General features: G+C 55.6%; 2 protein-coding genes across 2 annotated transcripts; both read right to left on the bottom strand.

Annotated features, from left to right (window-relative positions):
- Positions 1-1,555: 1,555 nt before the first annotated feature.
- Positions 1,556-7,856, bottom strand: LOC138807614 (SH2 domain-containing adapter protein D). Its single transcript, XM_069993397.1, has 6 exons — positions 6,952-7,856; positions 5,773-5,878; positions 5,496-5,684; positions 4,342-4,465; positions 2,918-3,037; positions 1,556-1,905 (listed from the first exon to the last, which is right to left on the bottom strand). The coding sequence occupies exons 1-6, from the start codon at positions 7,228-7,230 to the stop codon at positions 1,719-1,721; spliced, it is 1,005 nt and encodes a 334-aa protein (XP_069849498.1). The 5' UTR covers positions 7,231-7,856; the 3' UTR covers positions 1,556-1,718.
- Positions 7,857-13,620: 5,764 nt separating this feature from the next.
- On the bottom strand, positions 13,621-25,238 carry LOC138807613 (splicing factor YJU2-like). Its single transcript, XM_069993396.1, has 8 exons — positions 25,107-25,238; positions 22,531-22,631; positions 20,740-20,884; positions 18,608-18,742; positions 16,713-16,894; positions 16,292-16,412; positions 14,726-14,834; positions 13,621-14,190 (listed from the first exon to the last, which is right to left on the bottom strand). The coding sequence occupies exons 1-8, from the start codon at positions 25,128-25,130 to the stop codon at positions 14,078-14,080; spliced, it is 930 nt and encodes a 309-aa protein (XP_069849497.1). The 5' UTR covers positions 25,131-25,238; the 3' UTR covers positions 13,621-14,077.
- Positions 25,239-25,484: the final 246 nt, after the last annotated feature.

Below are 25,484 nucleotides of genomic sequence, written 5' to 3'. Positions count from 1 at the left end.
CCCCCTCCCCCACCCAGAGGCGTGAGGCCTGGTCTGCAGCACAGAAGTTGCTAGACACCCCAGGACAGACCTGAAACTTTAGATGGTCTATGCAACCTCTGCCTCAGCCTCTCTTCCCTCCTAGGCCTCATACCCAGCCCCAGGCCCAGCCACCCCATCAGTCCCAGGCGCAGAACATTCCCTAAAGTCAGAAGTAGAATTGAAGCTGGCAAATGTCCATTAGCTATGGGAGAATGTCACTACTCTCAAATGTGTGGGGGGAGAAGACAATGATCCCTTCCTGAGACCCCAGGACACTCAAGAAAGGCTTTGGCAGCTATTTTAGAGTGCTGAGAACATTTGTAGGGGTCTTTTCAAGGGAGGGGGGGGAGATTCCTAGGCCCCTAGCTGGCCTCTATGACCAGTGGACATACTCTGTAACAACTCCTTCTTAAATCTATAGGGACCTGCCAGACGCCGGTGGCTCACACATGTTATTCTAGCTCCTCAGGAGGCTGAGATTTAAGGATCACAGTTCAAAGCCAACCCGGGCAAGGAAAGTCCGAGAGACTCTTTTTTTTTTTTTTTTTTTTTTGGGTCCGGTCATGGGGCCTGAACTCTGGGCCTGGGCGCTGTCTCTCAGCTCTTCAGCTCAAGGCTAGCATTCTACCACTTGAGCCACAGCGCCACTTCCGGCTTTTTCTTTTTGATTATGTGGTGCTGAGGAATCGAACCCAGGGCCTCTGGCATGCAAGGCATGCGCTCTACCACTGAGCCACCTTCCCAGCCCCCCGAGAGACTCTTATCTCCAGTGAACCACCAGAAAACCAGAAGTAGCACTGTGGCTCAAGTGGTAGAGTGCTAGCCTTGAGCTGAAAAGCTGAGGGACAGCGGCCAGGCCCCAGAGTTCAAGCCCCACAACCGACCAAAAACATAAAATAAAATCTGTAGGGAGCTGTCATGTCCAAGGAACAGCCATACCCCTCTGGCTAGTGCCCATTGCTTGAAGATATCCCCCCCCAGCCCCCAGTGTCCCCCTCTCCCCTGCTCCACGTCAGGGGTGGGGGTGGGGGGTGCATGGGAGAGGTCAGCATTTCCTGTCATTCTCTGCCTGCCTATCACCTTGAAGTGACACCCGCTGGGCCAGCTCCCTCCTCCACACCTGTTTCCATGGGGACAGATGTCCTTTCTGCAGATCAGACATCACTGCAGGAGGGGCGGGGCTGGCCTGAGCACACACCCCACCCCCAATCTGTCCATCCACTTGTCTTTCTACCAGCTGCTCCTTTCCACGGCCACGGAGTTTCATCTGCTTCCACACGGGCCTCTGGCTAGCCCACAGAGACACTCAGGCTCAGCCGCAGAAGGGTTCCCCTGAACAAAGGCTGTGGGGATCCCTTCACCCCTTCAAGAGCCTTGATCTCTCTCCAAGCCAGCCTGGGTCTCCATCCACCCAGGGGACTGACACAGGTTGGATGTATTGTGCCCACCCTCTCCCGCAGGGGGTCAGGGGTCACCTTGGCTCCTCAGCTCAGCAAGAACATGGGAGAAAGACAAGAAGTCATTTATTGGCAGGCAGACAGTGGGGTGTGGGCCCTGGATCCCAGCAGAGGGGGGCAGGCAATGTATTAGGGGCCCTCAGGGGAAGGAATCTGTGTGTCCATCTGTACCCCCAAAATGCCTTCCCCAGGAGGAGCAGCTCTGCAATTGGTCTGGGGTTCCCCCCCCCCCCCGCCTGGTCAGGGGCTCTGTGTGACCACGGGGTAGAGCAGGGCCAGGTGTTCGGCGCCCTGCACGGGCAGAGGCCGCGAGCTGTAGTGCAGGACCAGCTCTGGCACGCTGGGGAACGGACCGCTGTGCTGGCCCAGCACCACCTGGTTCTCTCGTGTCCGGGTGAACTTCAGATGCAGGAACCCCTGGCTGCTCCTGGGGGTGTGGTGGGAAAGGGGGGGGGAGGTTAGGGGAGCCCTGAGCTCCTCACACTCCCCACACGCTCTCTAGCTCCTCCTCCCTGGAAGCATCTGGAAGCCCCTTAGCTTCCTCCTCAGTGGCAGGCTTACTCTGGCGAATTTGTCCCCTGTGCATGGAAGATCTGAGTTCCAGAACTCTCCATCCCCTTGTCGCCCTATGCCATACAAGTTTTCTGTTTTCCATATTGGGATTTGAACTCAGGGCCTTGCACTTGGGAGGCAGACGCTTTATAACTCAAAGCAGGCACACTCCCTCCTTTGTGCTTATTTTCTTTTTCCAGATGTAGTCCTGAGTGGTACTCACATTCCTCCCAGTCTCAGCCACCTCCTGAGTAGCTGGGATTACAGCCATGCACCACAGCATCAGGCTAGACTATTAAGGACTGAGCCAGATTCCAAACTCAAATGCTTGCAGGGCTGATTCCAGGATTCTGGCTTCAAGACAGGTGCTGGTGGCTCAAACTTGTAAATCTCAGCTACTCACGAGGCTGAGATCTGAGGATCGCCTGGACAGTAAAATCCACATGATTCTTACCTTCAATTAACCAGCAAAAAGTTGGAAGTGGGGCTGTGGCTCAAGCGGTAGAGTACTAGCTTTGAATGATAAAGGTAAAGGACAGTGTCCAAGCCCTGAGTTCAGGCCTCCCCCCACACTCAGAAAAATAAAAGGGACCTTGGACACCCAGGTCCTCTCTCATCCAAGGGCCTGGATCTTCTGTGGGGCTTACACTGTCTTCTTGCATACCTACCACTAGAGAAAGCTCATTCCTAGTTGGAACCATGGAAGCCCCACCTCTATAAACCCCATCCCCAAGGCGCTTGGAAGCCCCACCCCTGCCCCAAGTCCCCACCCATTTGCCAAGAAGCCCCACCACTTATCTGGAAGACCCACCCATGTCTGTTGAAGCCACGCCCCCTTCCTATGGTCCTTTGGAGGACCTCTGGTCCGCTGGGAGGCCAGATCTCACCTGAGGGACAGGGAACAGTCCTGGGGGCTGGTCTCGCTGAGCCGCACGAGGTAGCTGCCTTCCTTGCAGAGGGACAGAAGGTTCTCAGCCTCTGCCCGGCTCAGAGGGCCATGAAACCAGCTGGGGGTGAGGACAGAAGTCTCAGGAGCACACCTAGGGTCTGGCCAGGGGTGTGGGAGAGGCAGGGCCTGCCCAAGCCCAGGGAAAGGAAGAGCCACCAGAGAAGGCCCTGGGATGTGGCAGAATGAGTGGGGCTGCCCCCAGGCTTAAGGGGGCTCTGAGCTTCAGGGAAGGGCAGCTGCTCTCAGGGCAAGCACACACCTGGGCCTTGACCTCCTTTACTTGATTTTTTTGGCTAAGGTTCTGGGATGGAACTCAGGGCCATACACACTAGACAAGGGCTTTTTCCTTCTGCATCACATCCCAAGCACCACCATAATCTTGGCTCACCAGCCATTCCCTGGGCACAACTGCCATTCCGCACTGTAAACTTTGATTTATTTTTGTGCCATAGTTTTTGATTTATTTTTGTCCCATAGCTTTTTTTGCTCAAGGCTAGTGTTCTACCACTTTAGCCACAGTTCCACTTCCAGCTTTTTGGGGTTTTAATGGGAAATAAGAGTCTTACAGGGCTGGGAAGGTAGCTCAGTGGTAGAGTGCTTGATTCTTCAGCACCACATAAGCAGAAAAAGCCGGAAGTGGCGCTGTGGCTCAAGTGGTAGAGCACTCGCCTTGAGCTGAAGAACTGAGGGACAGTGCCCAGACCCAGAGTTCAGGCCCCACAACCGACCAAAAAAAAAAAAAATCTCATAGAATTTCTTGCCAGGCTGGCTTTGAACCATGACCTTCAGATCTCAGCTTCCTGAGTAGCTGGGATTACAGGCGTGAGCCACCAGCACCAGCCTCAAAGCAGGAATCTGACCCAGGAGCCCGCTATCAGAGTGATCTCATTTGTTGAGCTTGGCCCCTAGCTGGAGTCTGGAACACTGCAAGCTATTGCTAGGTGATTCCTTGAAGAAGTAATGAATGCATGGATGAGTGAACGCATGAATGAATGCTAGCTTTCCTCGGTCCCCCTACTCTGAGGATCAAAAAGATAAATGCCTTAACTAGCGCCTGTCATCCCAGCTATTCAGGAGGCTATGATCTGAGCATCATGGTCCAAAGCCAACCTGGGCAGAAAAGTCTGTGAGCCCCTTATCGCCAATAACCAGAAAAAAATCAGAAGTGGTGTTCTGGCTCAAGCCTTAAGGAAAAAAAAAAAAAAAAGCTAAGCTCAATGCATCTAGGCCCTGAGTTCAAGTCCCAGGACTGGTCCAAATAGAAATAAAGTAAAAAGATCCAATTCAGGATGAATGGAGTCTGCCAATGGTCCGAGGGGTTCTATGGGGCTCTACGGTACAACCCCCAGTTACCCCACTCACGGCTGTTTCTCCAGGGGTAGATCCGGATCCACGCGCTCGGCAGGCTGGGGGCTTCTGGGCGGGGGTCTCCGGAGCTCCTTGGCGGAACCTGGGGTCCTTTCCCACTCGGGACTGTCAAACTGCACTGTTGAGGGGCGTTTGAGAGAGAATCGCGTTAGGTCCCGCCTACCTCGAGGGGGCGTGGCTGGGAGCCACCAGTGGAATTGCAACGGGAAGGTGTGTCCGTTTGTAACAGCCAATCAGAACCCAGAAGAGAACGGGCTGAGTGAAAGGCTCATCCCAGAAAGGGTGTGGTCACACTGGAATCACAGGGGCGGGGCCGAACACTGTGCACCAATCAGAAGCCCGGGGGTGTGGCTAGAGGGGCAGATTGGAATCTCCACTAGGGGCCTCTAGATCTGAATTCCTCTCTGGAGTTCTGCCCTAAATTGGGGAATTACAAACTTGGGAAACACCCTCAAAACATCAGACCGGGGAGAACGAAGTACGGAGCCCCAATTACCTCCCAGTCCTGCAGTTTCTGGGGCCAAGTTGTGCTGTTCCAACTCTTCCTTTCCTTTTTGTCAAGTCTATTTTATCATTACTTATTCTACAAATGAATAAACAGATTGTTCTCTCTCTCTCTCTCTCTCTCTCTCTCTCTCTCTCTCTCTCTCTCTCTCTCTCTCGTATTTTTTAAAAATGTGTGTGCCATTACTGGGGCTTGAACTCAGGGGCTAGACATTGTCTCTTAGGTTTTATTTTTGGCTCTACCCTTTGTGCACAAATCCACTTCTGACTTTTTGGTATCCAGACTGGCTTTGAACTGGAATCCTCAGATCTCAGCCTCCTGAGTAGTTAGGATTACAGGTGTGAGCCACTGGACCAGCTAAACCCAAGTTCTGAGATTCACCTGAGCTCACTCAGTTCTACCTGGCTGACAGCTGCTAAAACATTCTGCTCTAGCCTTCTAATAGCTCCTGCATAGGAGAATAAGGGAGCACTTTCTAGCATGCAGTTTACAAGCACTATCTTGAGTAACAATGAAACTGCTAGTGTTATGTACATTGGGTTCAGGTTATAACTGAAACGGGGTAAGGGGGGGGCAGTCCCCAAGGTCAGAACGAGGAAGTAGAGGTTAGAGCCTGCCTAGATTAAAAGACTAAAAGACAGACCTGCAAATGCTCTGGAGATGTGGTCTTTCTTCCATTCCCAGGGCTGGTCATATTCATCGGCTGGCCGCTCATCTTCCCCAGGCAGCCGGCTCTGCTGAGGCTTCTGCCCAGGAGCTGGCTCCTCACCAAGCTCTGGGTCCTGTTCTTCATAGGGGGTGTCATACAGTTGTACTGCCCTGCATGGCTGTTCTGGGGGGCGGGGAGAGGGCAGGACACCCATCAGCTACCATTTCCACCAAGAACTTGTCCCCTCCCCTACCCCCAGCCCTGCTCTTACCACTTACAGCCCTCTGGGCATCATAGGGCTCCATGTACCCATCATCGGGGGGTGGGGGGTGAGGCTGAGCATCGAAAGGGTCTGAGTACTCGGGGTCCATTTCCAGCTGATGAGAGAAGAAAGACAGAGGTCAAAGGCAGCTGAGCCTAGCATCTCAGAACAGTTCTGGGCTTTCTGTAGGGGGAGAGAGGGAGAGAAAGGAAGGGAGAGGGAGGGGCAAATCTATCCCGTAGAGTGTGCAAATGTTCACAGCCGGGAGCCATCCCCCCCTGCATACACACACTCCACCTGCTCTACTTTCATACAGTTACTATTTTAAGTTGCCAGAACCTCATTTAGGTATACTTAGTACACCCATGTCTATTTTGCAGATGAGAAATGCAAGACAGAGAGGGCAAAGGACTTGGGCTGGGTCACACAGCTAGTGAGCACAATCCTTGGCTATCCAGTTCCCCTTTGCCACCTGAGGATCCTAGTTTGAAGCCAGCCCAGGCAGGAAAGTCCGTGAGATTTTGATCTCCAATAACTGGGCAAAAAGCCCAATGTGGAGCTGAGACTCAAGTGGCAGAGCACCAGCTTTGCATGGAAAAAGCTCAGGGACACAGCAACCCAGGCACTGAGTTCAAGCCTTTGGTACCTGCACAAACATAAAAACAAAACAGCCAAATGCCTGGCTGGAGGCGTGGCTCACATAGCAGAGCATCAGGCAAGTAAGCAAAGCAAGCTGAGCAAAGATGAGCCTTGAGTCCAAGCCCCTTTCCTGGCCAAAAGAAAAAAAAAAAAAACACGAAATGCAAACCCAGCACAGTGGCTGCAGGCAGGTGTGAGTTCAAATCTCCATGTGCTAAGGCCCTAGGGGGAGAGTCAGTCAGTGGCACCTGCGAGCCTCAGTTTGTACGTCTGTGAAATGGAGCCACGACAACAAGCAAAGCAGGCTAAGGGAGAGTTAAGGCTGTGAGCAGCTCAGGGAGAAGAGCCTGGAGGAGGAATGAAGCCCGAAGGAGGGGCCAGGCCAGGTCCAGCAGATGCAGGAGCAGGAAGTGTCCCCGCTCCCTCCCCCCTTGGCACCACACCCCCTCCACCCTCATACACGAGGCTCCCTGGATTCAGGGATTCAGGGTGCAGAGCCTGGCGCTCCCCACCCAGTACCCTCACCCTGGGGTCTCCCCAGTCACGCACCTCCTCTCCGGGGCTGCCCAGCAGCGCCTTGGCCCGGGCCAGGTCGGCCGCCTCCACCTTGATGAGCCGGTGCTTGGGGGAGTTGTACTTGGGGTCGGCCGGGGGCGCGGGCTCTGGCTCGGCGCGGCTGTCCGCGTCCTCGTAGGGGTCCTCGAAGTCCAGGTCCTTCTGCTCGCGGTAGGCCCTCAGGATGTCGCTCTCCGTGTAGTCGGGGGCCGGCGGCTGCGGAGGGGGTCTCCGCCCCCCAAAGCTCAGGTAGTCCCGGAGCCATTTGGCCATTTGGGCGGCTGTCACCCAAACTTGGCTACTGTCAGAGCTGGGGGAGGGGAGGGGTGCTACATGCGCTGCTCTGGGGTCGGGTACTGGGGGGGGATGAAGAGGAGGGAGGAAGAGGAGGAGGAAGAGGAAGTTGGGAATGAGAAAGAGCTGGATGAGAGGAGGAGAAAGAGGAGGGTGGAGAAGAGGAGGATGGAGAGGAAGAAGAGGAGGATGGAGAGGAGGAAGGGGGAAGAGGAGGATGGAGAGGAAGAGGAAGATGGAGAAGATGGGGAGGAAAAAGAGGATGGAGAAGAGAAAGAGGAGGATGGAGAGGAGGAGGAGGATGGAGAGAAGGAGGAGGGGGAAGAGGAGGAGGAGGATGGAGAGGAGGAGGGTGATCAGGTGCGCCCCTTGGCCGGGCTCAGCGTGGATAAGGCAGAGAGAGGTGGCAAGGGGAGGGGGGGGAGACAGGAGAGGAGGGGGAAGCCCGCCTCAGCCCCGCATCGCTGCGGCCGCACCCCGGCTCCGCGGCTCCCCGGCTCCGCGGCCCGGGCCGGAGGCATCGGCGGGATCGCGCGCCGCTCCCGCCCCCGGGGCGCGCGGGGGAAGCTCGGGGCGCCCCGGCCGCGTCTCAGAGATCCTGAGAAGCGCGGAGGAAAACAGGGGTACAGAGCCCCCCCGACCCCGACCCCGTCGAGGGGTCGCCCGCGGCTCGGCGCGCAAAGTTGCGCTGCGGGGCCGGCGACCCCGGCGGGCGCCTCCTTTGTTGCGCCCCACGGCGGCTCGGGGGAGCCCCGCGTCCCCCGCGTCCCCCCAGCGTCCCGGACCCCCCGCCTCACCCCGGCGGCGGCCTGGATCCGGCTCCGGCCACCGCACCGCACAAAGGGAGAGAAAATCCTCCCGCGCCCGGGTCCCGGTCCCCGCTCCGCGGCGGCGGCTGGCGGGGGGGGGGGGGGCGCCCCGTCGGTGCCCGGCAGCCCCGGGAGGCGATGTCAGGACCCCGCGCCTCCTCCGCCGTCCCCCCCGCACCGCAGCCGGCGGGGGTCGCGGGGGGGGGCCGAGGCCGCTGGACCGAGGGGGGGAGGGGGGAGCGGGGGAGGGGCGGGGTCGCGCGCCTGACCTTGCGGGGCCGGGGGGCCGGGGGGGGGGGGGGAGGCGCCGAGGCCGCGCGGGGCGATGACTGCGGACCCGGGATGCGGGGAGGCGACGGACGCGGGCTCCGTCCCCGGCCCCGCGCGGTGAGATTGGGGGTGCGGGGCGGGGCGGGGGGGGGGACTGATGGAAAGGTCAGGGACGCGGACTCGGATTGACAGCGGCACAGCCGGGGAGCGCGGCTCCCGCCCCACCCCGCTCTGGCCTCATCTCCCCCCACTGTCCTCCTCCCCCCAGGGCTCTGACCCCCTCCTGTCCCCCCTCTTCCTCTGCACCCTCCTTCCCCCCCCTCTGACCCCCCTCTCCCTCCCCTCCTCTGTCCCCCTCCCCCCAGGGCTCTGACCCCCTCTCGTCCCCTCTTCCCCCCCCTCTGTATCCTCCCCCCCCCCCCCGCCCGGACTGGGGTGGGCAGGGCAGGGGCAGCTGGCGGGCGGGCAGGGAGGGTGGCATCCCGTGTCTGGTGGCCACAGCATCTGTCCCTTTGTGGGGTGGGGGTGGGGGCGACGAGGGGGACCCAAGGGAGGGCCTGGCCTGGCTGCCTTTCAGTGGCGGCAGCTGTGAGGGGGGATGGGAGAGGAGGGGGTGGGCACCCACCCCTAGCACTGGCCGGAAGTCATCCCCTCCCCAGGAGAACGGGGTGGGGGGGAGGGGGGAGGATTTGGATGCCTGTTTCCTGAGCTGACAAATAGGACTTGGAATAGTTAAGACCTTGAGGAAGGATTCCCTTCCCTGAGGAAGGGAGTTACGCCCCCAATTCCTTGTTGTGGGGACTGGAAAACAGGCATAGAGGGGGCAGGAGGTGTCTGGACAACCATGCCAAGGACTGGCTCGGGGCGCCCCTAGAATCTTCACATGGAACCAGCAGTTATCCATCTTCTGTCCGCTACTTGCTCTGTTTTCTAAAAGGGGAAACTGAGGCCTGGAGCCAGGAAGGGCCAAAGGCCCTGAGCAGCCGGGGTCCTGGCTCACCCTCTTCTGTGCAGCCAGCCGTGTCCCCCTAATTCAGACCTGTTGAACTGGATCTTCCCTCCTCACCCCATTTCCCCCATTGTCCTTGGGCCCCTCGCTCAGATCAGTGACGCTGTCCCCGGGCCCCCCAGGGAGCACGGCAGGGGTAATTGTCTTGTTTTCTGTCAGCCACACGACAGTTCGGGCTGTGGAGGAGCGGGTGACAGATCTCATCAAACCCCAGCCCTGTCGGATAAATACAGGCGTCTGCGGTATAAATATTTGAAAGGGGCTTCTAATTACATGCCGTGGCCGGAATAGCAATTAGGGACCCCCAGGCGGAATCAAACGCCGTTTGACTTTCCGGGTCCTTTGAGCTGGCTTCTCCTGGGGCTGGCCCCCCTTCCCCCACCTCCAGGAGGGGAGAGGGGCAGCAGCAGCAGGATGGGAGGGGGCGGCAGGCCCGTGGAGGAGGCTGGGGGGGGGCTGGGGGTCCGACCACCTTGTCAAAGCCCTGTGACCTTGAATCACAACAGAACCTCTGAAGACTTTGGATTTTTGATCAGGAGAGGAGGGAGGGAGGGAGGGAGGGGGAGAGGCACTTAGCAGAGCAATGAGGAGACAAAGGCACGGAGATGGGATGGTTTGGGGATTCTGGGCGGTGGGGACCCCCTGGGCCTCTGGGAGTCTAGCTGAGTGGGGGAGGGGCAGGGCCCCACCCACACAGGTAAATGGGAAGTTTTACTGCCTCTGACTGGAGAAGCTTGCATTCCCAAGTATAATTCATTACCCTACAGTGCACCCCTTTAAAGCTGGGATTTGGGGCTGGGGTGTAGCTTCAAGGTGGACAGTCTGCCCAACATTTGCAAAGCCCTGGGTCCCATTCTCCATTCTTGTGTGTGTGTGTGTGTGTGTGTGTGTGTGTGTGCGCGTGTGTGTTGGTCCTGGGGCTTGAACTCTGGGCCTGGGTGCTGTCTCTCAGTTCTTCAGCTCAAGGCTAGGTCTCTACCTCTTGAGCCACAGTGTCACATCTGGTGGAAATAAGAGTTTCACAGACTTTTCTGCCTGGGCTGGCTTTGAACCGTGATCCTCAGATCTCAGATGTGAGCCACCAGTGCCCTGCTCCTGGGTCCCAGTTTGGGGAAGAAGGAGAAAGAAGAGGAGGAGGAGGAGGAAGAAGAGGAGGAGGAAAAAGAGGAAGAAGAAATCACAGCAAAAGAAGGAAATTAAATCCTAGCTACTCAGGGTATTTGAGGATGGAGGTTCAAAGCCAACCTGGGCAGAGAAAGACTACAAGACTCTCATTTCTAATACTCAGAAAAGGCCAGAAGTAATACTGTGGCCTAAGTGGTAGAGTACCAGCCTTGAGTGAAAGAGCTCAGGGATATTGCCCAGGCCCTGAGTTCAAGACAAGAGCAGAGCTAGAGGCATGCTTCAAGTGGTATAGCATCAGTTGAGCAACAACGGAGTCTTGAGTTCAAACCCCAGTACTGACAAAACCAACAATTAAAAACCAATACAGGGGGCTGGGAAGGTGGCTCAGTGGTAGAGTGCTTGCCTTGCATGCATGAGGCCCTAGGTTTGATTCCTCATTACCACATAAACAGAAAAAGCTGGAAGTGGTGCTGTGGCTCAAGTGGTAAAGTACTAGCCTTTAGCTGAAGAGCTGAGGGACAGCACCCAGGCCCAGAGTTCAAGCACTATGACCAACAAAAAAATCAAAAACAAATACAGGGCTGGGAATATGGTTTAGTGGTAGAGTGCTTGCCTAGCATGCATGAAGCCCTGGGTTTGATTCCTCAGTTCCACATCAACAGAAAAAGCCAGAAGTGGCGCTGGAGCTCCAGTGGTAGAGTGCTAGCCTTGAGCAAAGGTCAGGGACAGCACCCTGGGACTGGCAACAAAATAAATAAAAATACAACTCCTGGGGCTGGGAAGGTGGCTCAGTGGTAGAGTGCTTGCCTTGCATGCATGAGGTCCTGAGTTCGATTCCTCAGCACCACATAAGCAAAAAGAAAAAAGTCGGAGGTGGCGCTGTGGCTCAAGTGGTAGAACGCTAGCCTTGAGCTGAAGAGCTGAGGGACAGCGCCCAGGCCCAGAGTTCAAGTCCCACAACCAGACCCCCCCTGATCTGGAGGTATAGCCCCGCCTACCTCTCACAGTTGGAGGGCACAGGTGTGAGCTTGCACCAACTCCTATGTGAACAGTCTCACAATCTGGTGGGGAGGCAAAACTTTGCCCTGTGAAGCCTCCAGTCTGATGGAGGAGGCACGCTATGATTTTAAGAGCTCAAGTCTGAAGGGAGAGACATAACTCTTTAGGAGCCCCAGACTAAGAGAGGACAAAGTCTCTGCCCACTGCATTACTCAGTGTGATGGAAGACATACACCCCAGCTTCCTTCAGTCTAGGGAGGAGGCACCGCTTTGACTTCCAGGGCCCCAGTATGATGGAGAAGGCATAGTCTTACTTCCAAGTGTCCCCAGACTGATGGCCAGGCAAGGCCCAGTCCCTGGGGGGTCAGTAGTGGAGACTGAACTCAGGGCCTGGGCACTGTCCCTCAGCTCTTCAGCTCAAGGCTAGCGCTCTACTACTTGAGCCACAGCACCACTTCTGGCCTTTTCTGCTTATGTGGTGCTGAGGAATTGAACCCAGGGCCTCATGCGAGCAAGGCAAGCGCTCTACCACTGAGCCACCTTCCCAGCCCCAGGCCCCACTCTTTAAGAGGCTCAGTATGCACCTAGGGGAAAGGTATAGCCTAGGAACCATACACCTGGGTGAAAGGTGTCGCCTGGGACCCAGGCTTATCTGAGTCCAGGTCCTTACACCGCAGGAGCCCTAGGTCAAGCAGCCCCAGGGCCCTGCAGGCGGAGCGCGCGCATGCCCAGTGGCTGGGCAGGAACCTGGGACTGGGGAGAGCCAGAGAGGTGGGTGCAGCAGGAGCTCCCATCCCCGTCCTGGGATTTGTGGGTACCTAGACAAGCCCCAGGGGAGCTGAAGGCTTCAGAGGCCTGACAGTGGTCGGGACGGAGTGACATGCCCAGTGCAGGGACTGGGGGACCCCAGATACTGGGCCTATTGTCCTCGCTCAGCTCCTGGCACCTCAACAAGGGAAGAGGAACCATGGACAGGGGTTGGTAGCTCAGGTGCTCCCCAGGAAGCAAGGGATGATCACGGAGCCCCCCCCCCCCAAGCTCCCTGGGGAGGGGAGACCTGGCTGTGAGTCCCACAGGGATGTGTGACTTCTGCCCACTGGAGCTGCCAGCGCTCGGGTGAGGAGCTGGACGCCAGCCTGGACGCTGCTTCCCCAAGCTGGGCCTTTGCATGAGGCTCCACCATGCCAAGCAGCGGGGCTGGCAGGACCATGGCGCCCTGTGCGTCCTGAAGACCCCGGCCTGGCTTTGTGAGATCGCACACAGGGAAGTACTGCGTCCACGTCTCAGGAGTGGCCCCCCACAGCCAGGGGTGTGACCCCCAGGAAAGGTGGGTTGCTTAAGGAGGCATCCCTTTGGGAGGTACCTGGGCTCTGGGGCACCACCCTTCGAAGGATCAGAGTTCCCCCAAGATGGTAGTAAGAAAGCAGGCCCGGCCCCTCCCCGGGGGATCCAGCCTCCCATGAGCCTCCCTCTTTTTTTTTTTTTTTTGTCGGCCGTGGGGCTTGAACTCTGGGCCTGGGCGCTGTCCCTCAGCTCTTCAGCTCAAGGCGAGCGCTCTACCACTTGAGCCACAGCACCACTTCCGGTTTTCTGGTAGTTTATTGGAGATAGGAGTCTCACGGTCTCCTGCCCGGGCTGGCTTTGAACCGCGATCCTCAGATCTCAGTCTCCTGAGTAGCTAGGATTACAGGCGTGAGCCACCAGCGCCCGGCTGAGCCTCCCTCTTAAACTTAACAGCCACACCGCCACTGCCATGACACACTGGAAAGGTGCCGGCCAGAGCCACGCAGATACGCAGCCACAGCCTTGAATCATCTGTGCCAGGAGTGAGCTAAATAACCTTCATGAGCCAGGCACTGGTGGCTCAGGTTAGTAATCCTAGCTACTTAAGAGGTCAAGATCTAAGGATCGTAGTTTGAAGCCAGCTCGGGCATGAAAGTCCATTAGACTCAGTTATAAACTACTGAGAAAAAGCCAGAAGTGGCACTGTCACTCAAGTGGTAGAGTGCTAGGCTTGAGTACTAAGAGGCTCAAGGATGACGCCCAGGCCCTGAGTTCAATCCCCAGGACAGACAAATAAACAAACAACTCTCCTGTCCTTTAGAAGAACTGATCCTGGGGGCATTTTGTCACAGTAACAGAAAACTGACCATTGCAAAGGGTGAACTCTGGTATCAATGAACGTAAGGATGCTGTGGTCCCAAAGCCCAGACCCTGGGTGGGGTACACGTGGGGGACACAGGAAGTCTCTGGAACAAGAGGGTCCTGCAGCAAGGCCTCTGCTGGCCTGCACCTGAGGAGCGAAGGCGGAGGCTGCCAGGCAGAGTCCATTCACGGGTTGCACAGGTGGCATGGGGGAGAGGGAGGGGGGCACTCCAGAGGGCAGTCAGGGTGCACATCTCCAGGACAGCCCAGCAGGGCTCGGAGGCGGGGTGCAGCCAGGATTTCTGGGGACAGCACACTGCTGGCGTGCAGGAGCTGGGCCTTGCCGGCCGTGGATGATGTCCTTTGGTGGCGCTGGCTGGTGTGGGGACCTCCAGTGGTGACCGCCGGCTCCTGGGGTTTCCAGTGTGGCCAAGGCTGGGCCTGAGATGGCCCTCGGTGTGGGCGGCGCTCAGCTGCTGCCCTCGCTGTCCTCACTGTCCCCGTAGGCACCCAGCTGGCTCAGGGAGGAGGCGCTGGGCGTCTGGGGCACAGGGCCTGCTTCCGTCCCACTCTGTGGGGCACCTGTGAGGGCAGGGGCGGGCCGATCAGCTGTCCTGGCATGGAAGGCCGCCCACCCCTTCCCATGAGGGAGGCTGGAGCCCATGGCCAGCCAGTGCTACCCATTTGCGAAACCCAGGGTGGAGGGCGGCGGTGGCGGGTGGGTCCTGACCCACCACCCCACCCTGGAACTTGCCAGAAGAAAGCAGAGATGGCCCCAAGGGCAAAGATAGCACCATGAGGCAGATGATGAGGTCCCACAGTCTGGGCCTTGCCATCTGGCCGCTGTGCGGCCTGGGACCAGTGGCCACCCGTTTCTGGGCTCGTCCTTACACGCACAGCACTGGGATTCCTGTAACCGATGGCTCATGGAAGCCCAGCGCTGGGATCCCCTAGCATCCTCAGCAATGGGCCCTGACTGTCAACGGCCCCTCATTACACCCCATTTCACAGCACGGGAAACAGGTCAGGGCTCAGGGCCAGCACAGCAGCTAGCCGGCCTGGGACACCGGGACCCTGAGTCCAGCAAGAAGGGGGTGAGCAGTGCTGAGGCACTTACCTGGGGCCTTCCCCTGGCCCGGGCCCTCGGCTTGTGTCTTTATCTTCTTCACCACCACCAGGCCCGCCAGCTGCGCCCTGCCATCCGTCTTCCTCTTGGTCTTTGGAACCTAGTGGTGTAGTGGGGGGAGGGGAGATACCACATGATGGGAGGGCCCTTGACCCAGGTTAGAACTGTTCTGACCTCCTCGACCCCAGCCCACGAACGACCCTGGTAAAGCAGCTGATGAGCTGGCCAGCTCTCCCCTGCTCTAAATTACAGGCATTGAGCCACCGGTGCCCAGCAAAATGGTTTCTTAAATGCAAAGAAAAACCAAGCCAGGCACCAGTGGTTCACACCTGTAATCCTAGCTATTCAGGAGGCTGAGATTTGAGGATTGGGTTTTGAAGCTAGTCCAGGAAGATAAATCCAAGAGACTCTTGTCTTCAATTCACCAGAAAAACAAAAAACAAAACAAAACAAAACAAAACAAAACAGGAAGAGGCATGGCTGAAATAGTAGACCACAAGCCTTAAATTAAAAAAAAAAAAAAAAAAAAAGCAGCCAGGCGCTGGTGGCTCACGCCTACAATGCTAGCTACTCAGGAGGCTGAGATCTGAAGATTGCGGTTCAAAGCCAGCCCAGGCAGGAAAGTCCATGACACTCTTATCTCCAATGAACCACCAGAAAACTGGAAGTGGCGCTGTGGCTCAAGTGGTAGAGCTTGAGTTGAAGAGCTGAGGGACAGCGTCCAGGCCTAGAGTTCAAGCCCCACAACTGGCAAAAAAAAGTAAAATAAAATAAAGCCATGTGATAATGTGAGGCCGAGTTGAAGCCCCAGAATCTGCACAAGAGCAAGCTGGCCAGCTGGCTTTGCTGTGACATCAGAAGACTGATGGCTGAGGGAATGCAACCCAGGTCTATGCTGTCTGCTAACCTTGATGGATCCTCGGCTGGGAAACCACTGCCAACATTCAAAACTACATTTCCCAGCCTCCTTTGCAGGATATGGTCAGGTAGTTATGCTCTAACCAATGACAGGCTGGTATGGGGATGTGAGGGGCAGGGGATGTGGCTCCCCCCAGGCATCCATCTCCTCCCAGAGTTCCAGAGGTGCACTGACCACCACCCAGGGCAGGTGGCCTTGTAGGTCAGACTAGACAATTAGGGGGACAGGCTGGACCCTCAGGCCTTGGGGCAGCCTCTGGGGCTGTGGCTGCGCGCACTGACGGGATGGAGAGTAGACTGCTATGGAGCTGGGTGGACAAGACATTCCCTGCCCTCCTCTCCTACTGGGCGAGGCCTCCACAGCTCGGCCAGGTGCCCCAGCTCCGGTTGAGCCTGCAAGGACCAGCTCCCCTGCCCTTCCCTGTGCCCCAGCTGGACAATCTGGCTGGTGACACCCACAGGGCAGGAACGATGCTCCAGGAGCCCCCAGAAGCCAGGTCCCCTGTCACGCTGTGGAGTCCTGGGGTGTCACAAGGGCCCCTGCTCCCACAGCTTCAACGGGAAACAGGAAACCACACGCCATGCTCCTGCCACCTGGCGTGGCGCTGCACGAGCCCCTGCGGGCCGGGCCTGGCTCACCTCGTGTAGGATGGCAGTGGGGCTGGGCCTGACCGCAGGCCGGGGCGTGGCGGGAACAGCCTCGTCCTCTGAGTCTGAGTCCTCCAGCAACCGGCCTCGCCGAGCCTCCTCCAGCAGGGCCCTGGGGGACAGAACAGAGGAGCATGGAGACCTGATCTGCTAGGGCCAAGGCTGGGGACCCTCTGTCAAGGAGCATGGGGCCCCTACTGTCCTTCCCTGCCCTGGAACAGAGGACTTAAAGTCGTCACCTCTGCTGGCTGGGCTGTGGCTCAGCATGGGGTGATTGCTTGCTTAGCACTGAGGGATCCTGTGTTCCCCAGGGGAGTAAACATGTGGGGTGGGGGTCGGAGGGCTCAGGGACGTCTCCCTGTCTCCCCTAGGACACTGGGGTCTCAGGAAGAGGGACCCCGCGGTGACTCACGCCGTCTCCCGCTCGTCCTCCTCCTGCTGCTGCTGCTGCCGCTCCTCCTGGGACAGGCGGTGCTGGCGTAGCATGGCCTCGAAGTCCACGTGCGCCTGGCGCTGGTTCAAGTCCTTCAGCTCCTGCAGGTTCTCCAGCACCTCCATCTCCAGCTTCGAGTCCCTCGTGCGGTTCTCTAGCACCTGTGGCCGTGAGACGGGGGAGCTGGTGCTCACAGGGATCCAGATACCAGCCCCCTCTGTCCTACCTGGGCCCCACTTGTGGAAGGAACACGGAGGGCAGGCAACCAACCGCTGGAGGCCACATAGCTGTGTAGTGGGGTCACCTGTGAACCCACAGGTAGAGGATGGGTAGAAAGGATCCAGTTGAGTCAGGAAGTCTGGATTTCCAATCTGGCTTCATTAGTGAATGTAATCATGAGAAATTTCACCAAGTAAAGGCGGGCACCTGCAGCTGGGCGCTGGTGGCCTACGCCTGCATTCAGCTACTCTGGGCACTGAGATCTGAGGGTTGTGGTTCAAAGCCAGCCCAGATACAACAGTCATTTTTTTTTGGGGGGGTCCGGTCGTGGGGCCTGAACTCTGGGCCTGGGCGCTGTCCCTCAGCTCTTCAGCTCAAGGCTAGCACTCTACCACTTGAGCCACAGCGCCACTTCCAGCATTTTTCTTATGTGGTGCTGAGGAATCGAACCCAGGGCCTCAGGCATGCAAGGCAAGCGCTCTACCACTGAGCCACCTTCCCAGCCCCCAGATACAATGGTCTTATCTCCAATGAACCGCTAAAAAGCTCAGGTGGTAGAGTGCTAGTCTTGAGCAAAAAAAAAAAAAAACCTGAAGGATAGTGCCCAGGCTGTTCAACACACACACACACACACACACACACACACACACACACACACACACACACACACACACACACACACACACACACACACACACACACACACACACACACACACACACACACACACACACACACACAGAGAAAAAGAAAGGAAGGAAGAAAAAGAAAAGCATCTGCTATTAGGTTCTCAAATGCCTCAAACCCTCCTAGAAACAGAAAAGGAAACTGAGGTGCTCCAGGCCTCGGAGCTGGGTGGTAGAGCCAGCCTGGCCTGGCTGTGGTGCTTTAGCTCCTCCTGCTTCTGTGGGGCCTTGCTGTCTTTTGCCCTCTAGAAAGTGGCAGTTGTGTGGGTGGTTTTAAGATTGTGCATAAATTGGCCACTGGTAGTTCCCTCCCGTAATCCTAGCTACTCAGGAGGCTGATCTGAGGATCCTGGTTCAAAGCCAGCCTGGGTAAGAAAGTCTATGAGACTCTATCTCCAATGACTCACCAAAATGCCAGAAGTGGAGCTGTGGCTCAAGTGGTAGAGCGCCAGCCTTGCGTGAAAAAGCTCAGGGAAAGTGCCTAGACCCAGAGTTCCACAAAAAAAAACAAAATCGTCCTACAACTTTTCTGTACAATCGAGGCATAGCCTGGACACGCCAGCTCACTCCTGATAGAACAGATGGACAAGGTGCCACTTCCCAGCGGAGGCCGCAAAAGTCACGTGACCTCCTGGCTCTCCCTGGGGGGCAGCAGATGCCAGGTGGGGAAGAGGCTCACGCAGTGGCGTGCCACTGCCCATGGGGTGACTGCCGAGGCCCCCTGCCCACAGTCATGTGTAAAACCAGCAGGGCCGCCGGGCTCTGCAGCCCAACACTGCCCCGGTCAGACCTTCCGATCAGGTGGCCCCCACGCAAATGTCTTCACCAAAACCTCATGGGAGATTCCAAGCCCAGGAGACAAGAGCCTCGCGCATGCTGTGTGGGACTCTTGATTCTGGATCCCAGATCCCAGGCAAGGATGGAGCTGCACCGCAGTGAAGAACCACAGAACCTCGCACCATAGCTCACCTTCATGGGGTTGTTCAGCTCCTCGTCCTCCCTCTCCTTCTGCACGCGTTTCTCCTCCTCCTCCAGGAGCTTCTCAGCCTGGAAGTTCCTTGTGGCCCCGTGCTCCATGGTATAGTCTGTGTTTTCAGGGTCTGTCTGGGGGACGTAGGGGACAAAAGTCAGCTCTGTGTCCTGGAAGCCACCAGCAGCCGGGCACTGCAGCAACTTTATATTCCTTCCGCTCTCGTTTCCTTTTCTTGTCTTATTGCTTTGGCAGCTTGTTCTTTGTAAAGCTCCTATCTTCTCTATGGAAATACCCAATTCCCTGGCATGGGCTTTAAGCCCCCTCTGCCAGCCCTGGTCACTGTCCAGCCTCCATTCTGCACCCTCTATGTTGCTTCCCTTTTATTTATGATGTGCTAGTGTTACAGGAAGGTGCTATGACAGCCAGCAGGCAAATCTATTTTGGTCAAAGGAAAAAAGTTTATGGTAAAAGAATATATACTCAAGCTGGGCACCAGTGGCTCACACCTATAATCCTAGCTACTTAGGAGGCTGAGATCTGAGGATCACAGTTCAAAGCCAGCCTGGACAGGAAATTCCATGAAACTCATCTCCAATAAAAAACTGGAGGGCTGGGAAGGTGGCTCAGTGGTAGAGCACTTGCCTTGCATGCCTGAGGCCCTGGGTTCGATTCCTCAGCACCACATATGCAAAAAGAAAAAAGCCCGAAGTGGCACTGTGGCTCAAGTGGTAGAGTGCTAGCCTTGAGCTGAAGAGCTGAGGGACAGCGCCCAGGCCCAGAGTACAGGCCCCACGACCGGACCAAAAAAAAAAAAAAAAAAAATTTCGGGCTGGGAAGATGGCTCAGTGGTAAAGCGCTTGCCTTCCATGCATGAGGCCCTGGGTTCGATTCCCCAGCACCACATAAGAAAAAAAGCCAGAAGTGGCGCTATAGCTCAAGTGGTAGAGCGCTAGCCTTGAGCTGAAGAGCTGAGGGACGGTGCCCAGGCCCAGAGTTCAGGCCCCACGACTGGACCCAAAAAAAAAAAAAAAAAAAAAAAAAACAAACTGGAAATGGATGCCGGGCGCTGGTGGCTCACGCCTGTAATCCTAAGGAGGCTGAGATCTGAGGATCGTGGTTCAAAGCCAAAGCCAACCCGGGCAGGAAAGACCAGTGAGACTCCTATCTCCAATAAACCACTAGAAAACCAGAAGTGGTGCTGTAGCTCAAGTGGTAGAACACTTGCCTTGAGCTGAAGAGCTGAGGGAGGGGCAGTGCCCAGGCTCAGAGTTCAAGCCTCAGGACTAACAAAAAAAAAAGGGGGGGGGGTGGGTAGGAATGTGGTTAGTGTTAAAGTTCTTGCCTAGCATGCATGAAGCCCTGGGTTCCATTCCTCAGTATCCCATAAATAGAAAAAGCCACCCCTTGGCACTGTGGCTAAAGCAATATAGTGCTAGCCTTGAGCAAAAGCAGCTTAGGGACAGTGGCCAGGCCCTGAGTTCAAGCCCCAGGACTGGCAAAAGAAAAAAAATATATATATACTCAGCCTAGAGCAGAAGTGTATGAAAATGGCGTCTTAGGTCCCCTGTCCTGTTTTGTCTTGTCCATAATTGTGGTAACAATGAATACGAAAAACATAGGCTGGAGATATAGCACAGTGGTAAGTGCTTATCTACATGTGTGAGGTTCCAACCCCAGTGCTGCTGAACAAACAACATGACTTTTACTGACTGTATCAACGCATGGGCCTTGAACTCTACGCCTGAATGCTGTTAATGCTGTTAAGCCACAGCACCACTTTAGGCTTTTTCTGTGATTAACTGCACATAAGAGTCTCATGAACTTTCCTGTCCCAACTGGCTTTGAACTGCAATCCTCAGATATCAGCCTCCTGAGTAGCTAGGATTATAGGCATGAGCCACCAGCGCCCGGCTGACTGTAGAGTGTTCTACCCGATAATGATTTGCCTGTCAAGTCTGTTACCTTACAGCAGTATATTCTACTAACTTTCTGCCTGTAGAAGTAATGATGTCACCAACATGGTCCCCGATTTTCTGCCATCAACTGAGTGGGGTCTCCTGGGGGCGTCAGAAGCCTTCCCTGTGCAATCTGACGGGAGCAGCGGAGGGGGGTGGGCGGGGTGGTCTACCTTGAAGGTGATCTCAGCCAGGCAGCGCGTGCACTTGATGTAGAAGCGGAAGATGGGCAGCCCCAGGTAGACCTCGTTCTGCACGGTCTCCTTGCGCGCGTTGAACTTCTTGCCCTTGTAGATGTACTCTCCGCACGTCTTGCACCTGGGATGGGGCAGGAGCTCAAGCCATGCCCACTGGCAGGACGCGGGGGCACCCCACCGGCTCTGACACCCACCAGGTCTCCACCCCGCCCCCAGAGCTGAATGTCCAGACTAGTCAGAAGCAGACCTGCCACCATGGGGTATCTATCCATCCACAATATCCCACCGGGGAAGATTGACTTCTGTCACCCTGGCTGCTAGCCCCATCGGGCTAGCCTCCTGCTCCTACAAACACCTCCAGCCTGCTCCTGCACCAGGGCCTTTGCTTTGCCATTCCAAGAGTCTGGGAGCCCCTCTTCCTCTCCTGGCACTCTGTGTGTATCTCATTCCACTTGCTCAGCTGGGGCCCAAAGCCACTCAAGCCACACCTCCAATCCTGCTTTTTATCAGTTAATTGGAAACAGGTTGGCAAACTATTTCTGCCCAGGCCAGTTACAAACTGCAAGCTTCCTGTGACCAGTGACCAGTCTGCTGACACGGGTTCTGACACTTCACTCACCATGCTGGCTGAGAAGCTGACCCCTTCTGCCCCAGCAGTGCAGCGGCTCTCTGTCCCACGGACTTCGTGTGCCTGCCTAAGGTAACACCCCCCACTCCTCACCAGACTGCACAACCCGATGTGGCGGGGGGGCCTTTGTCTGATACCCAACATCTACAGAGTGAAGGAGGGAGTGCCAGAAGAAAGGTCACCTTCTGGAACCTTCTGTTCCTCACCGACCCAAAGGAGCAACAGGTGTATGAGCTATCAAATGCACACAAGGGTCAGCAGTTGGATGATTCAGAACTAGTCTGAAGGGCCCGTCAGACTAAGGTTGTATCCTGCAAGGGGATGAGAGCTGAGCTAGGACTGAAGAGGTAGAGAGGTGCTCCAGGAAGAGGACGTAGCAGGTACAGAAGGCCTGAGGCAGGGGCTAGGAAGGTGGCTCAGTGGTAGAGCGCTTGCCTTGCATGCCTGAGGCCCTGGGTTCGATTCCTCAGCACCACATAAGCAAAAAGAAAAAAGCCGGAAGTGGCACTGTGGCTCAAGTGGTAGAGCGCTAGCCTTGAGCTGAAGAGCTGAGGGACAGCGCCCAGGCCCAGAGTTCAGGCCCCAGGGCCCGACCAAAAAAAAAAAAAAAAAAAGAAGGCCTGAGGCAGGAACAAGCTAGGCTGTCACTGGGAATTCTGGCCTGGGGGGTGGGTGTGGGCTGCCCAACATTTGTTTCTCTTCTTTACTTGAAGCCCAAGCCCAGGCACGGGAAGTTTAATCTTTTTTTCATTTCTTTTGTCAGTTGTGTGGAGCTTGAACTCAGAGCCTGGGTGCTGTCCCTAAGCCTCTTTGTACTCAAGGTTAGCGCTCTACCACTTGAGCCACATCACCATTTCTGGGTTTTGAGTGGCTAATTGGAGATAAGAGTCTCACGGGGACTTTTCTGCTCGGGGTGACTTCGGACCACAATCCTCAGATCTCAGCCTCCTGAGTACCTAGGATGACAGGTGTGAGCCATCAGCACTTGGCTTAGGAAGTTTACTCTTCAAAGAGGAGGAAAGTGAGGCTTGCAGCGGTCCACACCAGAGGCAAGACTTGAGACAGGCCAACTGTGCAGAGATGCTGGCCAGCGGGGTTCATTTGGCATGACTGGTGCAGGCCACACAGCCACCACTCACCTCATGTTGAAGGGAGCCATGAGCCGCACCACATACTGCCGGTCCTTTGGCAGCTTGAGTTTGGGGATCTTTGAAGGGTCAAAGTCTGGTGGGTAGTATTTCTGTAGGGAGGAAGGCAAGGTCAAAGGTGGAGGTGATAAGCAGGCCAGGGGCAGAGGGAAGAGGTTCCCGCAGGACCTGGGTTTGAATCATATTAGTATGAATCTCAGCACGTAGGTTACATACCACCTCAGTGCTGTGGCTTTCTTCAACAATTAGCCAAAGGAAAAAACTCAGAAAGTGATGCCAGGACAGGGCACTGGGGCAGTACCAAGCTTCTAGTATCTTCCTCCAGCAAAGTAGCAGGATGTGTGGAGAGCCCTTAGTGATGGAGGCTTCTACTGGGGCTGGGCTTGTGGCTCACCAAGAGAAGCCTGGTATCCACTGTTCTTCTGATTGAGGAACAAGAACGATACTGAAATTCAAGGGCCTAGATGGTCACCAAGTACAAAAGCAGGAGCTGTTCCTAAGCCCTTTTGCTCAAGGCTGCCTTCAGCCACAGCTTTACTTCATTTTCTGGTGATTAACTAGAGATAAGAGTCTCACAGACCTTCCTGCCCAGGCTGGCTTTGAACTGTAATCTTCAGATCTCAGCCTCCTGAGTAGCTAGGGTTACAGGCATGAGTCACTAGTTGCACGCGCACGTGTGGCCTGAACTAAGGAACTGGGTACTATCCCTGAGCTTTTTTACTCAAAGCTAGCACTCTACCATTTAAGTGATAGCTTCATTTCTGATGTTTTGGTGGTTCATTGGAGATAAGTCTCAGGGATATTCCTGTCCATGCTGGCTTTGAACTGCAATCCTTAGATCTCAGCCTCCTGAGCAGCTAGGATTATGGGCATGAGCCACTGGCATCCAGTAAAGGCAGGCCTTTTTAAGGAAGAGCAATCTTAGGTCTTCATAATATCCAAGGTGGGACATGGATGGAGTGTGTGTGTGTGTGTGTGTGTGTGTGTGTGTGTGTGTGTGTGTGTGTGTGTGTGTGTGTATGTGTGTGTGTGTGTATTTGTGTTACTTAAATTAACTCCAAGCTAGGTGCAGTGTTGAACTCCTATAATCCCTGTAAGAAAAACTATTCTTTTCTGTTACACTAAAGTGTATTTTGGGGCTGGGAATGCGGCTTAGTGGTAGAGTGCTTGCCTAGCATGCATAAAGCCCTTGGTTCAATTCCTCAGTACCTCATAAACAGAAAAAACCAGAAGTAGTGCTGTAGCTCAAGTGTGCTAGCCTTGAGCAAAAGAAGCTCAGGGATAGTGCCCAGCTCTGCGTTCAAGCCCCAGGACTGGCAAAGAACAAATAAAGTGTATTTGGTATTGTGTATTGATATTTCCTGGAATTACCTGCTTTATTTAGCTCAAGTGTAACTAAAGTGTATCTGTGCTGCTTGTTACAGCTAGCCATGTCAGGGAGATATATTTTGTTAAGGAAAATAATAAACTGCAATAAAGGAATTAGTGAATGGCCCGCTTTCTAAACTTGGTAATCAACGATACTTAGACTGTGGGCCTAATTCCTTGACAAGGGGAAGAGACAGTTTAGATTGGGATAAAAGTCTAGATAACTGCCCTGCACAGTGTACCCGACTAGCTCTGGGTAGAATATCCTATTGCACCATTGTGAGAAAAACAAAATTGCCTTCATGAGATCTCCTATATCTCTTATCTGTCCATTCATTTATGACACCAAGGAGTCGTGCATTTCTGACATCCCAGGCAGGAGGATCAGAAATTCCAGACCAGCCTGTGCTACAGAGACTCTGTCTCAAAAACAACAAAAAATAAAAATAAAATCACAATTCCAAGTCACTGAAGAATCAGAAGATAAAATGATTTGTGTTTGCAGCAGATTTAGTGGGATGCAGCCAATACGCAGAACACACTATATTCCGTGTCTCAAGGATCACTAGCAACGACCCCAAGGAGGTAGGAAAGCAAAATGTACCCACTTTACAGAGGGGGGCACTGAGTCTCTCAAGATTCAAGCTGTTCAGGGTTTAGTTCTGTTGACATGACTCTGGGGCAAACTGCTGCGGCACACTGGACGAGGGGGAGCCATGGGGCTCCGAATGGGCTCTAAACAACCGGGTGCGGTGAGGTGGGGTGCGCTCCCAAGTACTGGCAGGGTCCCTCACTGGCCGAACCGAAGCTCGAAAGCAAAACAGAACCCTCCCGAGAACGATGATTGGTCAGAAACGTCGGAGGGGCGGGACCTTTAAGACAGCTTCGGTAATTCCTCCTGGACGTTCGGCTACCTGAGGAGCTGACTGGATGAACGCCGCAGGAAGAGCCAATCTCAGAAGCCAGAGGAAAAGGAGGGTGGCTAGCCCCGCCCCCAGGACGTGCACCCAATCAGAGGAAGGAAGGCTCACTGAAGGCCCGCCTCCGCCCTCCGAGGGCGGTGATTGGGCGGCGTCCGGGGTACCAAGCCCGGGAGGAAAAACCGGCCCCGAATGGAAATCACAGGGAGTTGCGGCCCCTCCCCGGAGTCCGTTAATATTCCCCCTGCGGGTAGAAAGGCGAAACAGCCGGATTCTTACGTTTAAAACTTTCCGCTCCGACATCTTCGCCTCCTACGCGGCTGCCAAGCTCCCGAGACTTGGTTATGTTAGGGCTTTTTGAAGCGGTTTCGACCGTCACCCGTGTTTCCGGATACACCACTTCCGCCTGTATCTCCTATTGGCTGCTGCGAACGCAGCTTCCGGTCCATATTCAGCTCCCAGGCACCGAGTCCGACTGTATTCCCACCCGACTTGCAAACACGAGGCTGCGGAATCAAGGTTCCGTGGCGGTCGGAATTTGGACCCTTCCTTTTCGTGGGTGCGTTGCGTATCTACAAGTCTAGAATCACTGGTTAAAATTTTGTTCTGACACTGCGGAGTTCTGTGTTTTTCATCCTCTATTTGCTTTGTGCTTGA

This window comes from Dipodomys merriami, unplaced genomic scaffold, assembly GCF_024711535.1.
Source record: "Dipodomys merriami isolate MVZ:Mamm:240054 unplaced genomic scaffold, mDipMer1.0.p SCAF_421, whole genome shotgun sequence".
Taxonomy (NCBI): Eukaryota; Metazoa; Chordata; class Mammalia; order Rodentia; family Heteromyidae; genus Dipodomys; species Dipodomys merriami.
Note: the sequence above shows the minus strand (reverse complement) of the source record. Positions and strands in the feature narration are given on the sequence as shown.

Coding starts and splice junctions, on each gene's coding strand:
- LOC138807614 (XM_069993397.1), bottom strand. CDS start 7,230: ATGGCCAAATGGCTCCGGGACTACCTGAGCTTTGGGGGGCGGAGACCC. Junction 5,879..6,951: donor TGGGCAGCCCCGGAGAGGAG/GTGCGTGACTGG, acceptor TTCTCTCATCAG/CTGGAAATGGACCCCGAGTA. Junction 5,685..5,772: donor TGCCCAGAGGGCTGTAAGTG/GTAAGAGCAGGG, acceptor CCCGCCCCCCAG/AACAGCCATGCAGGGCAGTA.
- LOC138807613 (XM_069993396.1), bottom strand. CDS start 25,130: ATGTCGGAGCGGAAAGTTTTAAAC. Junction 18,743..20,739: donor TGGCTGAGATCACCTTCAAG/GTAGACCACCCC, acceptor TACGTCCCCCAG/ACAGACCCTGAAAACACAGA. Junction 14,835..16,291: donor CCACTGCCATCCTACACGAG/GTGAGCCAGGCC, acceptor CTACACCACTAG/GTTCCAAAGACCAAGAGGAA.